The sequence below is a fragment of the Myxocyprinus asiaticus genome, chromosome 4, assembly GCF_019703515.2.
Source record: "Myxocyprinus asiaticus isolate MX2 ecotype Aquarium Trade chromosome 4, UBuf_Myxa_2, whole genome shotgun sequence".
NCBI classification, from domain to species: Eukaryota; Metazoa; Chordata; class Actinopteri; order Cypriniformes; family Catostomidae; genus Myxocyprinus; species Myxocyprinus asiaticus.
The window spans coordinates 11,689,469-11,706,021 of record NC_059347.1 but is presented as its reverse complement, the minus strand read 5'-3'; the positions used below and the strand labels follow the sequence as shown (position 1 = coordinate 11,706,021).

The following is a 16,553-nucleotide window of genomic DNA, read 5'->3' as shown; positions in this document are numbered from 1 at the left end:
ATGTCATAATGTGCTCTTCTGTAATTACTACAGTGATTAACAATACATTATAAAATACAAAGCAGATTTTTACAGTTTCAGAAGGTTAATATATTAAGTTTATCATTTAATAATAACGACGGTACTGCACCGTAAACTATACCGTAAAAACAACAGTTTTAAACTGTAAAATTTACAGGTTGTTCTGTAAAGTTGTTTACATTTTTACTGTATTTTTTACATAATTATTCTGGTAACCACAGCTGCCAGTTTTTTTTTTTTTTGTATAGTGAAACAAACTATCGGTATCGGCAGATGTTGTTCTAAATAATCTGATATATCAGTATTGGCAACATTTTTTTTTATCTGTACATACCTTATATCTAGGGACCTGAACATCATAAAGGCTTAAGGGAGTAAACTTTTAAGTAACTATTAACCACCCAGAACACCCTTGTAACTACATAGCAACACACTAACAACTAGAGGTCTACCGATTTGGATTTTGCAGATACCGATAACTTAGGTGGTCAATAACTGATAAATCGGCAAATAGTTATAAAAACGATTTATAGAATGTTAAAACAGTTTATTGTGCAACCAAATTTTTAACAATAACCAGAAAAAATAAAATTTGGTTCATAACACTGGACTTTTAACTATAAGCCCAAAATTCACCAGGGAATCTTATTTTGAAATGACAAAGACTTGGCTCCGCTACAATGCTCTATAATTTTTTATTATTTTTTTTTATCCCTTTTTCTCTCTATATGGAATGCCCAATTCCCACTACATAGTAGGTCCTCGTGGTGGTGTGGTTACTCACCTCAATCCAGGTGGCGGAGGACAAGTCTCAGTTGCCTCCGCTTCTGAGACAGTCAATACGCGCATCTTATCACGTGGCTCGTTGTGCAAGACACCGTGGAGACTCCCAGCATGTGGAGCCTCATGCTACAATCCTTACAAACTTACCACGTGCCCCATTGAGAGCGAAAACTCCTAACTGCGACCACGAGGGTCTACCCTCCCTAGCAACTGGGCCAATTTGATTGCTTAGTAGACTTGGCTGGAGTCACTCAGCACACCCTGGATTCGAACTCGCGACTCCAGGTGTGGTAGTCAGCGTCAATACTCGCTGAGCTACCCAGGCCCCACACAATGCTCTATATTTAAGTATAAACCAAATTAAGCTTATTATAGCCTATTTATTCATCAGATGAAGGATTTTGTATATATACACTACCGTTCAAAAGTTTAGAGTCACTTACTCATTCTTAATTTTCTTCATTTTTTTCACATTTTAGAATAATAGAAAAGTCATCACAACTATGGAATAATAGAAATGGAACTATGGGAATTATGTTGTGACTAACAAAATCCAAAATAAATCAAAACTGTGTTATATTTTAGCATCTTCAAAGTGGCCACACTTTGCCTAGAATTTGCAGACATGTACTTTTGACATTTTCTCAATCAACTTCTTGAGGTATCACCCTGGGATGCTTTTTATCATCTATATGTTGGGCACTTAGTGGCTGCTTTTCATAATTATTCGGTGCAAGTCATCAATTTAAAAAAAAAAAAATTTTTTTTAAATAACATTTTAGTTTTGTAATTAAATAAATTAATATGGTGGCACAATTATATTTTTTCTACAAAACTAATTTCAAACATTTAATCATACGCCTTCAGATCAAAAGATTTTTAAGATCATGAGAAACATCTCAAGTGACCCCAAACTTTTGAACGGTAGTGTATATTTCAACAAATTAGTTTTTTATTTTATTGTAATTCACAAAATATGAAGTTGGAGAAAATCTGTATCTGCAGACGGGAGACATTTCCACATATTCACGTTTCCTTTGCATGCCCTCAATTCAATATAGAATACATGACTTTCTAATAAAAATATAAAATAAAAAATAAAATATATATACATAACTGTATATATATATATATGCATTGAAGTAAGGATGTTTATCTGGAAGAATATTGTCAATGGTGAAAGATTTAGATACAGCAAATCCGTCCCTATTCAAATCCTTCAGAATGAGCAACAGAGACACAAAAGCAAATAACGAAACCATGAAAAAAGTTCTCTGACATATTCTTACTCCTCCAAAAAGCAACTATCAGCACCGATTAATCGGTAAATCCGATTGTGGAGGTGAGGGCGTGGTCAAGCGCCCGTCTGGGGAGAGAGAGAGAGCGGTAAGGACATCCACCTGAGATGAATTGTGACTAATTACCATCTCTATGTTCACAGTGAGAGTTCTTGCCAAATTCTGGCCCGTTAAAAGTACCTAGAATATCAAAATCCCCAAAAGGAGGCAGATCATTTTCCTATTTGGCTCCTAAACAATGGAATAGTCTCCCTATCACTGTTCGGGACTCAGACACACTATCTCAGTTTAAGTCTAGTCTAAAGACTCATCTATTCAGACTCATCCAGCCATACACCTCATTTATGCCTCAACTCATAATTATGCTGCATTAGTTAGGTCTGCCGAAACCAGAAACACTTCTCATATTTTATAACTTTATAAATTGAATAGCATCTATGCTAATATTACTCTACTGTATTTGTTTCCCTGTCTCAACCTTGGGATTCATATCCCAAGTTTAGAGAGCCAGCCAGATCCAGCTCCATTCCTGCTTGGTGTCCGACTCCCACTGCTATATGTTGCTGAATGATGATGACTAACTGCAGCCTGTGCCATCCAGAAACACTACAGTCTAAGGCAATGGACTTCACAGAGGATGATCTGATGCCAACTCCAACCATAAGACATGGGATACTGCATGTGCCACTGCCTGAACCTTGGACTTAGGATGGACCTTACCGAACCTCACCAAAATGAACTGTGATGCACCTCGCTGATCTCTGACTGCATCACCTTGGTCTAATGATGGACTACACTCTAATTGCCTAATGTCTACCTGACTAATTGCCAACAAAAGCTTTCATCAGCCAACTAACAAAGGACAATGCATCTATGTGAACTTCTGCAGTTAATGCAGGATGGACTTCAAAGACATTAGTCATTAATCTTACAGTTCGTAAAAAATATTATTGTTTAAGCACTGGCCCTTAACACTTACTTAGTTTTCTAATTTTAAACCAAAACTTGCACTACACATAAACAACCAATATTGGCATTATATTCATGTTGTTTAGCCAAAGGGGAACTGGGCCCCACAGTGAGCCTGGTTTCTCCCAAGGTTATTTTTGTCCATTAACCAACATCTTATGGAGTTTTGTGTTCCTTGCCACAGTCACCTTCGGCTTGCTCACAGGAGTTCTAAATACAATTATTATTATTTACTTATTTAATTATTTATTTTTAAACACAATTTAAACTTATATTTTATAAAAATGCATAATGATGACTCCAAGACTTTATAGATATTGCAGTTTCATTTTCTGTTAATGCATGATTTTCTGTAAAGCTGCTTTGAAACAATGTGTGTTGTGAAAAATGCTATACAAGTAAAAATTACTTGACTTGACATTTTCAGTAAAGGGAAAAAATAATTGCATAACTCAAAATACAAGATTATTTGTTGGTCAATGTTTTAAATGAATAAGCTTGCATTTTGAGTTGTGTTTTATATATGATTCCTTCATATTTTTATGCAATAACTTTATTAGGTGTGCATTTACTCAATTGTCTTATCAAAGGAACATTTTAGGTAAGGCATTTAATAATAAATTAAGCAGGCTATAAACCTATGCTTTTTTCTCAAAACGGGATTAGCACATCATAACTTTCCTCTTGATTGACACACACACGTGAAACGCTGGCACAGGTGATGAACTGTAGCTAGAGGTTAGATGGCAAAAAAGCGAAGCTCTGATTTTTTTCTGTGTTCATCCAAATCAAAATCTCCCAAACAGAATAAACATTTAGACCCTAATGAAGAAATGCCACCGTGTACTGTAAGGTAGGCACAATTATTAAGCACAGTTTATTTTGTATCTATTTATTTTAGTTTATTCCTTTTGCCGTGCAGGCTCGCTTTTTACACGAGCGTAAAATAGCCCACCAGACTTTTTTAAATACATTTTTGTTATTCTGACTTCCCGTGTTTAAGTGGACAATTACATTACAAGTGCTAGCTGTCTCACAATTTTCTGACAAAAATGTAATATGTAATATATAGTCAAATGTAATAGCATGCATGTTCCAGTTTAAATGAGTGCTCTGGGCGATATGTTCGTTTGTTCTGCTTCATGGAGTTTTGACATTTTTTTATTTTTTTAATGATGTGGTGGAATATGACGTCACCCGCTAAACCCCCCCAGCCACCAACACCCCACCCGCCCCTCTTCCCGCCGCACCCAACATTTCAGCACCCCTGCCCCAAATCAACTTCCTGGTCCCCTAGCAGCACCCTACCATTTTGGCGGCCAATTTTGCAGTCAAGCACCACTCACATTTTCTTCAGATAATGTAAAAATCTAGTTTTATCACACTTTTCATGGTTAAAAATAAATAAATAATAATAATAAATTCCAGATAATGTTTTGTACGAAACAACACAAAAAACTAAAAGAGCCTAAGTTAAATCTACAAAGTCCTGGCATACAGAATACAGAAAAGCATGTGATTGTAAAAGTTTGTAGGCTATGTCAAAAAGACTCATCTCACAGTGCTGCACAAACACAGAAATACAGACTGTGAACCCACAGAGGAAAACCACAGAGAACGAGGGGGGAAACGGCAGAGAGAAAGAAAGAGATAGACGCTTTTAAACACATGAACACAGGGCCAAATTCCAACCAAATGATATGTTCTTGATGTAGTCAGAATTGCTGCTTCCCTGCCTAAGCTCCAAAGCAGATAGAGCTTCAATCAATGCCAGATCTAAAAACAAACAAAACAAAAGGCGTGGCATGGGACAATCCTCAATCACGTAATGCCTAGAAACACAATTGAGAATGAAACAACAGCAGCACATAACATAACTGAACCTGAGTCTCACCAGGTGGATAATTTAACAGACAATAGAACAGAAGAGAGGCAAGATCACTGTTAATTATGTGAGATCAAACATCAGGATTCACCATTTGCTGTTAGTGACCATCGACTTGCCAAAGATTGCCATGTTAGAGGCATCAAATATTTTAAAAATACTCAGAGTTTTGTTTGAGCACTAAGTAGCAAGTAAACTAGATATCCAAGAGCAGAACCGTACATTCCACTTTGTTGTCTGAGTTTTGTGTGTGAAATAAGCAGGACATATTAATTTTTGAACAGGCATAAATTCTGATCCACAGAGCTTTTTCACCTTTTTTTTTTATTTTTTAGGGTTTTATGTATGGTGTCTATTTCTAGCCTGATCTCATGAACATTACGTGACCGTGGCAACATGTTTGCAAAACAAAATTACGTGCCTTATAACTCGTCTGGCTGCAGTTTCCCAGTGAAATGTCCAGTGGAGGGGGGCGCCAAAAGCGAGTGAAATGGTGTCGTAATCAGACAAAGCTGTTAGGTGAATATTAGATGGAGGTTTTAAAGGGTTAGCTCACCCAAAAATGACAATTCTCTCATCATTTACTCACCCTCATGCCATCCCAGGTGCGTATGACTTTCTTTCTTCAGCAGAACACATTTGAAGAAAAACAGAAAAATATCTTAGCACAGTAGGTCTTTAAAATGCAGGTGGATGGTGATTAGACTCCAGCAGTTAAATTAATGTCTTCTAAAGCGGGATGATCGCTTTGGTGCGAAAAAGATAAATATTTAAGTACTTTTTAACAATAGAACATCACTTCAGGTCAGCAGCTGTATACGCATTCACGAGAACGCTGAGTTCACGTGGCCCTTGTGTGATGAATTCACGTTGGCATGTTACGGATGTAATCTCACGTTCTTCTCTCGGTTGAGATATTCAGGATAAGCACACAAACGCACCATTGTGAGTAAACAGCGCAGCTCTTCAGGGTGTGGCGCACGTGCGTCAGTTCTCACGTGAACATGCCAACGCGATTACGTCACATGCGCATAACTCTGCTGACTGAACTTTTGAACTCTCACGATCAATATACATCAGCACTGCACTTTATTAATCTTATTATCTCACACTGGACTGTCATAAATTATATTCTCTCTTAACAATACTGGCAACTGACTATAAACCGACAGCCTGAATGTCAATACAGTACAATACAACCTACTGTACATTTTATATATACTATACATGTTATTTTTTTTTATTGTATAATGTGTATTCTATATTGTGTGTATTGTATATTGTACATTGTATATTATTATTTGTATATTGTGTTGTGTGTAATTATGTGTATATTAGATAAATAAAATTAGATAGATAAGATGTAAATTGTGCTGCGTAATCTGATGTTATTGTAAAATGTCTCATCGCTGTCATGACTTGCTTGGAACTGCACCCAAGACTTTCACCCACTGCTGCATTTGTGCATATGGTTGTGTGACAATAAAGTGATCTGATTTGATTTTTTGATTTGGAAGCAATGCTTTATAGTTAAAAAGTACTTAAATGTTGATCTTTTTCAAACAATCGCTTTAGAAGACATTAATTTAACTGCTGGAGATATTCTTCTATTTTTCTTCAAATGTGTTATGTAGAAGAAAGAAAGTCATACACACCTGGGATGGCATGAGGGTGTGTAAATGATGAGAGAATTTTCATTTTTGGGTGAACTATCCCTTTAATGAGTAATACGAACCTCCCTAACCTAAAATGTTCATCTAAACCTAACCAATAGTGATCTAAAATGAAATGAGAGGTAGACAAAAAACATCTTACCCTTAACCAATGCCTAAACGTAACCGATAGTATCCACATTTTTCAAATGATGCGTTATAGTAAAAGTGTTTCGATATCATAACATAGTGTGAGGAATAGTGTGAAAAATAAGTGTTTAAAAAAATCGTAATCAGCCTATGTACTCGTGATCTGTGAGAAAGTGAATAAAACACCAAGTTGTTGGAAACTGTGCAGGAAACTGCGACGGAACGTAGAATTCGGCCCGTAAAAGTCAGCTTGCAAACATGTAGTTGTAGAATCGTTCATTCTATGCAATTAGGTTGTCTATTTCAGATAAACCTGCCCCAATCCTCCAATCAGCAGGTCATTTTACATGGGATAGTCAGATGGTCTCTTCCTGTCTAACTTGGCGGTTCTTGGCAAGAATAACCTGCGATGTGGATCAGGCCTTTTGCCGTTTAGTCAAATTCAGACTGTGAGACTGGGATATATCAGTGGTATAAATACTGTGTGGCCCCAACTATAAATCCATAGATTTCTTGGCCAAGACCTCATATTGCCATTAGTAAAGCAAACAAACTGCGGCTATGTGAAACAATGAAATAATAAAGGTTGCACTGGCTTCCAAAATGCTTTTGCCATTTCACATGCCCTTCAGGATTCACTGATAAACATAAGAGAACTTTATTATAGCTCAGTAACTCTTCAGACTGAACTCAGAACAGAACACATGACTCATTTTTTTATGTAAATCACCTGACCACCCCCAGATCTTTCCTGCAGTTCAGGTTTGGTTATAAATTAAAGTCACAATGAGAGCATATACCATGACTAAGACAATTCACAAACTTGTACAGCTACATAGCCTGAGAACTGATTCATCCATCCAATAAAAATCACCTTGAGACCAAAAATTGCTCAGAAAAGTAAAGTTAGTACTGAGAGATGCTCTAGCATTAGTTTGCTGGTGCCTTTTGGTTTGATATTTTGTTATCTAATGCAATGACTTTCATACATTTCAACTGTGGCTTAGTTGTGCGGATACCATTTAGGGGAATTGCACACCTCATTTTAATAGACAATCCAGTGGAAGTCTTTTGAGATGAATGTGAAGTTTCCAGTCTGGGTTTCTAGATCCAAATCCTTGGTTTCCAGTTATTGCTTTATGAGACTGGCGGGTCGATAGCCATCTAGTTTAAACTAACCAGCAAAACACAGCACAATAATAAAAACCTGTGGTTCAGTAATATGTACCTCTAAACAGCTCACAAACAGCCATATGGAAAAGCACAAAGGCTGAAAAAAGGTCTTTACAACATTTAAACATTTGAGTGTACAATACATTTGCATAATTTGTAAACCAACCCATATCCAAAGTGTGTTTGTCATTTTCAGCTCATTAAAGGAACAGTTCACCCAAAAACCTAGATGCTGTTTTCTCTGTCAAAAATAAATGTAGACATTTCTATAACAGTCCATAGAAATCACGTTAGTGAGCTCCAAAAAGAACAAAAAAGAAGCTTGACAGACATGAAATGTTGTTAAAAAGTGGTGTAAAGATTCTTAAGGTTTTTTTTTTTTTCTTTTTTGTTGCACTGAGAAAAATAACTGCATACAGGTTTGGAACGAAATACGGGTGAGTAAATAATGCCAGTGTGTATAATAAAAAATAATATATTTTAATTTTTTATTGAACTATTCCTTTAATCACATATGAACACATTTACAAACGCCTGGAAAGGAGAATTTCACTCAAGCCATCTTTTAAAGGGATAGTTCACACATAAATGTAAATTCTCTCATCATTTACTCATCCCAGATGTGCTTTTCTTCAGCAGAACACAAATGAAGATTTTTGGAGGAATATTTCAGCTCTGTAGGTCCATACAATTCAAGTGAATGGTGGCCAGAACTTTGAAGCTCCAAAAAGCACATAAAGGCAGCATAAAAGTAATCCATAAGTGACTCTAGTGGTTAAATCCATGTCTTTAGAATTTAATAGGTGTGGGTGAGAAACAGATCAATATTTATGTATTTTTTTTATTCTACATTCTTCTTCTTTTGTTTTTTGCCGATTCGCATTCTTCGTGCATAACGCTGGTCAAAGGTACAGACTTAAATATGTATCTGTTCAGCACCCACAAGTATCATAACACTTCTAAAGACATGGATGAAACCACTGGAGTTGTATGGATTACTTTTATGCAGCCTTTATGTGATTTTTGGAGCTTCAAAATTCTGGTCACCATTCACTTGCATTGTATGGATCTACAGAGCTGAAATATTCTTCTAAAAATCTTCATTTGTGTTCTGCTGAAGAAAGAAAGTCGTACACATCTTGGATAGCATGAGGGTGCGTAAATGATGAGAGAATTTTCATTTTTGTGTGAACTATCCCTTTAAAGACAATAGAGTAATGTTCAAAGAAATAGTTTGGATTCAATACAAGTGAAGCTCAATTAACATTTGTGACATAATTTTGTTAGACCTGTCCCTCCTGTCTTTAAAAAAAAAAAAGCAGAAATTGTGGTTACAGTAAGGCACTTACAATGAAAGTGATGTGTGCCAGTACATAAATGATACAATTACTTACTAACCTCATCTGTGTAAAGTTTTATGAAATATTACAACTTCATTGTCATGACCACAAAACCCTGTAATCTCAGTACTTATTATTTAACTTTACACAGATAAGGTTATTACGTGATTTTATCACACAAAAATCCAGTCAACAAGTATCAAAGCCGTTTCTTTTGTGGGGGTTGTCTCTACATAAGGCCGGAAGGGGGTTCTCAGAAGTGTTTAGGGGGATCGGGCGACGACATGTATAATTTGCATCTTGTAACTATCTTTTGAAACAATTTGTATATGGACTGGCTCCATTCACTTCCATTGTAAGCTCTGTGCTGTAACCACTTTTTTTTTTTTTTATGAATGAGAGGGGCAAGTGGCAATTATTTTTTGTGGAAATCAACATTATGCCACAAATGCTGTTAACTGAACTTAACTTGTTTTGAACCCTACATATTCTTTTGAAGTTATGTATTCCTTCATATAGTAAATAAGCCCTGCAGAACACAGCTTTAAATCTACCTTAATATTATGCTATGACTATATTTACCTTTTTTCCTGTTGAACCAGTCTTGGAGAGGCAGGATCGCCCAAGTGAGAGGTAACCCCCAATGACCTCGATCTCCTCCGCAGCAGGGTAGCGCTTTTTGAGCAGGGTGCCCAGTTGGGCGTAGGGGGCCTGTGAGGCAGGTGGTGTGCTATGAGAGTCAGTGACGGGCTCCTGGTCCTCAACGGGGTCGGATGGGGCCTCAGGCCTCCTTTTCGGTACAACTGTAAACGTATTCCCTTTGCGGCTCTGCACTGCAGGGCTTGGGACAGTCGCTGTGGCCTCCACCACTACGTCATCGATGTTAGTGATGGGCAGCTTATCAACAAGAGGTTTCTCTGGAAGTAGGGCCGATTTGGTGGGTGAGCCAGCTGAGGGGCTTGAAGCTGGGACGTGTGAGCTGGGAGTGATCTGCAGAGACTCCGTTTTGGCTTCTACAGTCACCTTTTCTGTAAGCTTTGGTGTGGGGGGCGATAATGGAGCGGGCGAGGGAGTTGGCACTGCAGGCTCTGGAGCTGCCACACCCACTGGCTGTCGTGGGGATGGGGGCGACAGGACCGGGCTGGAGGGCGCTGTGCTGCCAGGGGACGAGATGGCCGCACGACCCTTGGGAATGACGGTGAAGGAATTGCGAGACTGGAGGCGCAAGTTGGCGAGGGCACGGGCCTGTATGTCGCCAGCAGGAAGGAGAGAAAGATTCGGGCGAGGGGAGGGACGGATCTCAAAGCTGGGCGATAATGGGGGTGAAATGGAGCTGGGCGTACAATCGGCACGGGCATGGTGGCTCTCCGGAGAGCATGGCACCTTGGCTTTGGAGGCCCCATCTGTGCTGTCCCAGTCTCTTTCTCTAACAGGCTTGGACGGTAACCTCTCGGTGTCCTCCTTGGGGCACACGGTCACACTCTGTCCCCCACTACCCTCAAAACGCCTACGTGCGGAAGACACTAACTGAGGGGACCCGGAAACAGGTGTACTGCTCCCCGAGTCACTAGGAGAGGCGTGATGATTGGAAGACTGGTTGTTGTGGAAGACTTTGCTATGTGGAATACGGATAGGAGATCCAACTTTTGGCACCACATCTGGCAGAGGTTTGGGTCGGGAGCTTGGCCGGACAGGACTAGAATCCAGGTCCAGGAGGTTTTCCGTGCTGTGTGACTTCGGTTGCAACTTCCCGTAATTCCTGTCAAATTTCTGGAGCATGCGACTCACCCTACCTTGCCCCTCGACTGGGGCGGAATCCGGCCGTCCCAACGTGCTGAGGTTCTCCTCGCTTTTACTGAGAGCGGTGTCATAAATAACCACTTCCTTTGCGCGTATCTCGGTAACCGGACTACCTCTCCGGTCTAGCAGATCATTGAGAGAGCTGTATCCGCTCACCGTGCCGTTCTGCTGCAGTTTCGATGCATGCATCAAACCACATCCTTCCGAAAAGTAATCCGGGTCGGATTCAATAATGATGATATTGTCAGCGCGTATAGTCCGTATCCCGGGAACGCTCCCGTATAACTCCAGGATGTGCTGAACGGGACGATCAGCGTTGTCTTGGCTCTGGCGCTTCCTGCGTTCTTTCTCAAACTTAATAAACGGGTTTTCCTGCAGCGGACCTAAGCTCTCTTGCAGCACCAGGCTCTCCTGCGCTCCGTTGTCTCTTACCGTTCTCTCCTCCGGCTCGCTCGGCTCCGCGGACGGCCAGTGCTCTTTTGTTTTCACCGGTGACAGATCCGGGCTTTTGGTTGCGCGTTTGCCACCGAAATTCTGGCTGGCGGGCGTAATGGTGTAGTTTCTGCCGGAATGTGCGCTGGTAACATCATCCTTGCTTTTGCTGCCCACTACCTCGCCGTTAAGTCGAGATGCGACGGACTCGGCACCTGCCCCGTATCCGCCGCCCTTCGCCTTCCTGCGCTCAAGGATCTCGCGCTTCCAGGCCGGCATCCTCGGGCTCTCCTGCCCGGGCTCTTGGCCAAGAACGCGGAGATCCCCGCCCGACATTATGGGGAAAACGGGGTTTGCAGGGATATGTTTAAAACCGAATAATATCTCGCTGTACCTGCAGCGCCTCTTCTTATTCGTACGTGTTCATCATTACGGCTGCAACAATGTATCCTGCATGATGAAGATGCCCGTCTGCTAACACCGCCCCGCCCTCCGCCCGTGACGTTGCTCTTCCGTCTCATGGAGGACACCTCATTTGGTCATTTTGACTTGAGGCACACCTTTTGTTTTAACATATGACACCGCCTACCTGTCAGTCAAAGACAGCGAGCCTTGCCCCTTCTATATCCTTTTGACCCTTTCAGCATGAATTCGGAATGGTTAATGTTATGAATGGGCAAAACGTTGCAAGCTTCTTGGAGCAAAACAAAACAGAAGGGCTCCGCTCAGGCAGTAAAATATTCTATTTTGATAGATATCGATACATAGATTTGATAAAAAGAAAATGACTAAAAAATAATAATAATAATAACCTAAAATTAATAAATCAGTAGTTTTAAAATAGTATAAATATCTAATATATGTCTCATATGTGTGTAAAAATTATAAAATAAAAATAGTAGTACTTTTATAAATAGGAAGGGGACCAACAGTTCTCTATTTGGTCCATAGTGGGATGAAATTAACAAACAAACAAATAAATAAATAAATACATAAAAACCTACTGAGAAAAGAAGCGTAATGTTACTAGGGGTTGACGGGTGCAATACTTTCCTTGTCATTTATAATCCAGTTTTAATCCGATTACTTAAAAGGTAAATAAATAAAGGTTAAATTTGTATATAAAAATGATATATATATATATATATATATATATATATATATATATATATATATATATATATATATATATATATACATTTGCTAAATAACTAGTTTCAAATATTATAAATGTATTTATATGTGTTATATGTTATTAAAAATGTATTTTTAAAAAAAAACAGTACTGTTTTTGAAAATAATAAATAGGAATGGGACTGGCAGCTTTCTATTTGGTCCACAGTGAGGTAAATTATTTGAAAATATAATAATAATAATAATAATAATAATAATTACAGTACTGTTCAAATCAGCTGATTGAAAAAAAAAAAAAAAAAACATAATGTTCCTGGGCGTTGATGGGTGCAGTACAATCCTTGTCATCCATAATCCAGTTTTAATCAGATTAATTAAAGGGCACATAAATAAAGATTGTATTTACAAGACAACATAATTACAGTGCGTACAGTTATTTATAGACTTTGCTTATTCATATTTGTGGCTGTATTTTTTACCTGGACATGCAGTGAATTCAGATAACCCCAAAATCACTTAGAAGAAAGGAAGTGGGACAGGAAAACAAGTTAATTAAAGAAATGGCTGTGCGACCTTTTTGGTACAATTGTTGCCATTTACAGTCACAATGCTGGACATCCAGTAATGCTATTCATAATTACAAAATATCTAAAGATATGCTCAAGGAAATTGTTTTATGCTATCACAAATTGAGGGCAAGGTTCAAGACCATAAAAACAACATGCCTTACCTCATTGTGAGTAATAATTTTTTTAAACAGCCCTTGCTGACAGGAAATTAATAGAAACAGTTTCTGTACTTGTAAGACAAAATGCAGTCTTTTGAACAATATAGTGAAGACTATTACTTCTACAGTTATTCTATGAACTGATGCTGTTGTTCAAACATGTACTTATATATATATATATATATATATATATATATATACACACACACACACACAGGAGCTTCAGATAATGTTCACCTCAACCATCAGAATGCACAACACTTCAAACCTTGAGGCGGATGGGCTACAACAGCAGAAGACCTCATCGGGTTCCACTTCTGTCAGCCAAGAAGAGAAAGCTCTGTCAGCTCGAACCAGTCTGGCCATTCTCCGTTGACCTCTCTCATCATCAAGGCGTTTCCGTCCGCAGAACTGCCACTCACTGGATGTTTTTTGTTTTTGGCACCATTCGGAGTAAATTCTACAGACTGTTGTGTGTGAAAATCCCAGGAGATCAGCAGTTACAGAAATACTCAAACCAGCCCACCTGGCACCAAAAATCATGCCACGGTCTAAATCACTGAGATCACATTTTTTTTTTCACCATTCTGATGGTTGATGTGAACATTAACTGAAGCTCCTGACCTGTATCTGCATGACTTTATGCACTGCACTGCTGCCACGTGATTGGCTGATTAGATAATCGCATGAATAATTTGGTGTAAAGGTGTTCCTAATAAAGCCGCACAGGTGTTATGTACGTAAATTGCTAAATACTGTAGACAGGATGGTAGTAGAACAATAAGAAGCACAGCAAATGGTAACTGTAGGGTTGACTATCGCAGAACAACTCAGAGGCAAAGAGCTTTTTCTGTGAAGGGTTCCCAACTCTGAAACATGCAACCATCTGAAATAAAATTAATAAAAGACATAAAATCTTTCATAATATTGGTTAAGTGCTGGTTTAAAAGAAACCAGAGCTGTACTCATTTGTAATCCTCAATGATTTTTTGGTCTAATCATAAATAACCTTGTTACCAAGGTTGGGAGTTCCCAACCTTAGTATTTATTTAGCCTTTTATTTTTATTTTTTAAATACAGTTGAAGTCAGAAGTTTACATACATCTTAGCTAAATACATTTAAACTCACTTTTTCACAATTCCTGACATTTAATCGTAGAAAACTTTACCTGTTTTAGGTCAGTTAGGATCATTACTTTATTTTAAGAATGTGAAATGTCAGAATAATAGTAGAGAGAATGATTTATTTCAGCTTTTCTTTTATTTCGGTTTTTGAAGTGCATCTTTGCTCTAATATCAAAGGTCTTACTAGAGAAATAAAAGTTATGCTCCAACGTGCATTTTCGTCATAGATATATTGGTTGTAGCATAATATACGATGTTAAAGGCTACACTGGTTAGCATTTCTTGTAAAAATACCCTAACCTCATAAAAAACATTGACAAGGCATGTAATCGTGTTTTTATTGGATTTCTGTTTCATTTCTCAAAGCATTTTCTTGTTAAGCTGTAGAAACATGATGTAGCTACTCTATTAAGCTCCCAAGGGAAAATTCCTCGAAGTCATATCCACCTTTTCACTCACAACAGTATGAACTTGTATGAATGTAACACATCTTAAGTGTTTCACTGCTGTTCGAAAGCTCCTCAGATTGCATCGTTTGTATGGATAAATGTTTTCCAACTGAATATTCTAAACATTAAATGAAACAAATGACAATAAAATACAAAGTAATCTCTTCAGTAATCAAAACACTTTTTAATGTAACTGTATTCTAAATACCAATGATTTAAATTGTAACTGTAGTGGAATACAGTTGCTTATATTTTGAATTTTAAATACGTAATCCCGTTACATGTATTCCGTTACTCCCCATCCCTGTATATAATCAATTAAAAATGAAACAATCTGTCTGTAAACAGTTATTGGAAAAATGACTTGTGTCATGCACAAAGTACAGTGCATCCAGAAAGTATTCACAGCGCTTCACTTTTTCCACATTTTGTTATGTTACAGCTTTATTCCAAAATGGATTAAATTAATTATTTTCTTCAAAATTCTACAAACAATACCCCATAATGACAACATGAAAGAAGTTTGTTTGAAATCTTTGCAAATTTATAAAAAAAAAAAAAAACACATGTATATAAGTATTCACAGCCTTTGCTCAATACTTTGAAGCACCTTTGGCACCAATTACAGCCTCAAGTCTTTTGGAGTATGATACTACAAGCTTGGCACACCTATTTTTGGGCAGTTTCTCCCATTCTTCTTTGCAGGACCTCTCAAGCTCCATCAGGTTGGATGGGGACCGTCGGTGCATAGCCATTTTCAGATCTCTCCAGAGATGTTCAATCAGGATCAAGTCTGGGCTCTGGCTGGGCCACTCAAGGACATTCATAGAGTTGTCCCGTAGCCACTCCTTTGTTATCTTGGCTGTGTGCTTAGGGTCATTGTCCTGTTGGAAGATGAACCTTCGCCCAGTCTGAGGTCCAGAGCGCTCTGGAGCAGATTTTCATCAAGGATGTCTCTGTACATTGCTGCATTCATCTTTCCCTCGATCCTGACTAGTCTCCCAGTTCCTGCCGCTGAAAAACATCCCCACAGCATGATGCTGCCACCACCATGCTTCACTGTAGAGATGGTATTGGCCAGGTGATGAGTGGTGCCTGGTTTCCTCCAGACATGACGCTTGCCATTCAGGCCAAAGAGTTCAATCTTTGTTTCTCATGGTCTGAGAGTCCTTCAGGTGCCTTTTGGCAAACTCCAGGAGGACTGTCATGTGCCTTTTACTGAGGAGTAGCTTCCATCTGGCCACTCTACCATACAGGCCTGATTGGTGGAGTGCTGCAGAGATGGTTGTTCTTCTGGAAGGTTCTCCTCTCTCCACAGAGAAATGCTGGAGCTCTGTCAGTGTGACCATCGGGTTCTTGGTCACCTCCCTGACTAAGGCCCTTCTTCCCCGATCGCCCAGTTTGGCCAGGCAGCCAGCTCTAGGAAGAGCCCTGGTGGTTCCAAACTTCTTCCATTTACGGATGATGGAGGACACTGTGCTCATTGGGACCTTCAATGCTGCAGAAATTTTTCTGTGCCCTTCCCCAGATCTGTGCCTCAATACAATCCTGTCTCAGAGGTCTACAGACAATTCCTTGGAATACTTCATGGCTTGGTTTGTACTCTAACATGCAC

General features: G+C 38.8%; 1 protein-coding gene across 1 annotated transcript in view; it reads right to left on the bottom strand.

The window, feature by feature from the left end:
* Positions 1-11,966, bottom strand: part of tprn (taperin) — a 38,459-nt gene extending 26,493 nt beyond the window's left edge. Inside the window, exon 1 of the mRNA XM_051686058.1 lies at positions 9,854-11,966. Coding sequence (XP_051542018.1) covers positions 9,854-11,839 — 1,986 coding nt within the window. The 5' untranslated portion in view covers positions 11,840-11,966. The remainder of the gene's footprint in view (positions 1-9,853) is intronic.
* Between the last annotated feature and the right edge of the window lie 4,587 nt (positions 11,967-16,553).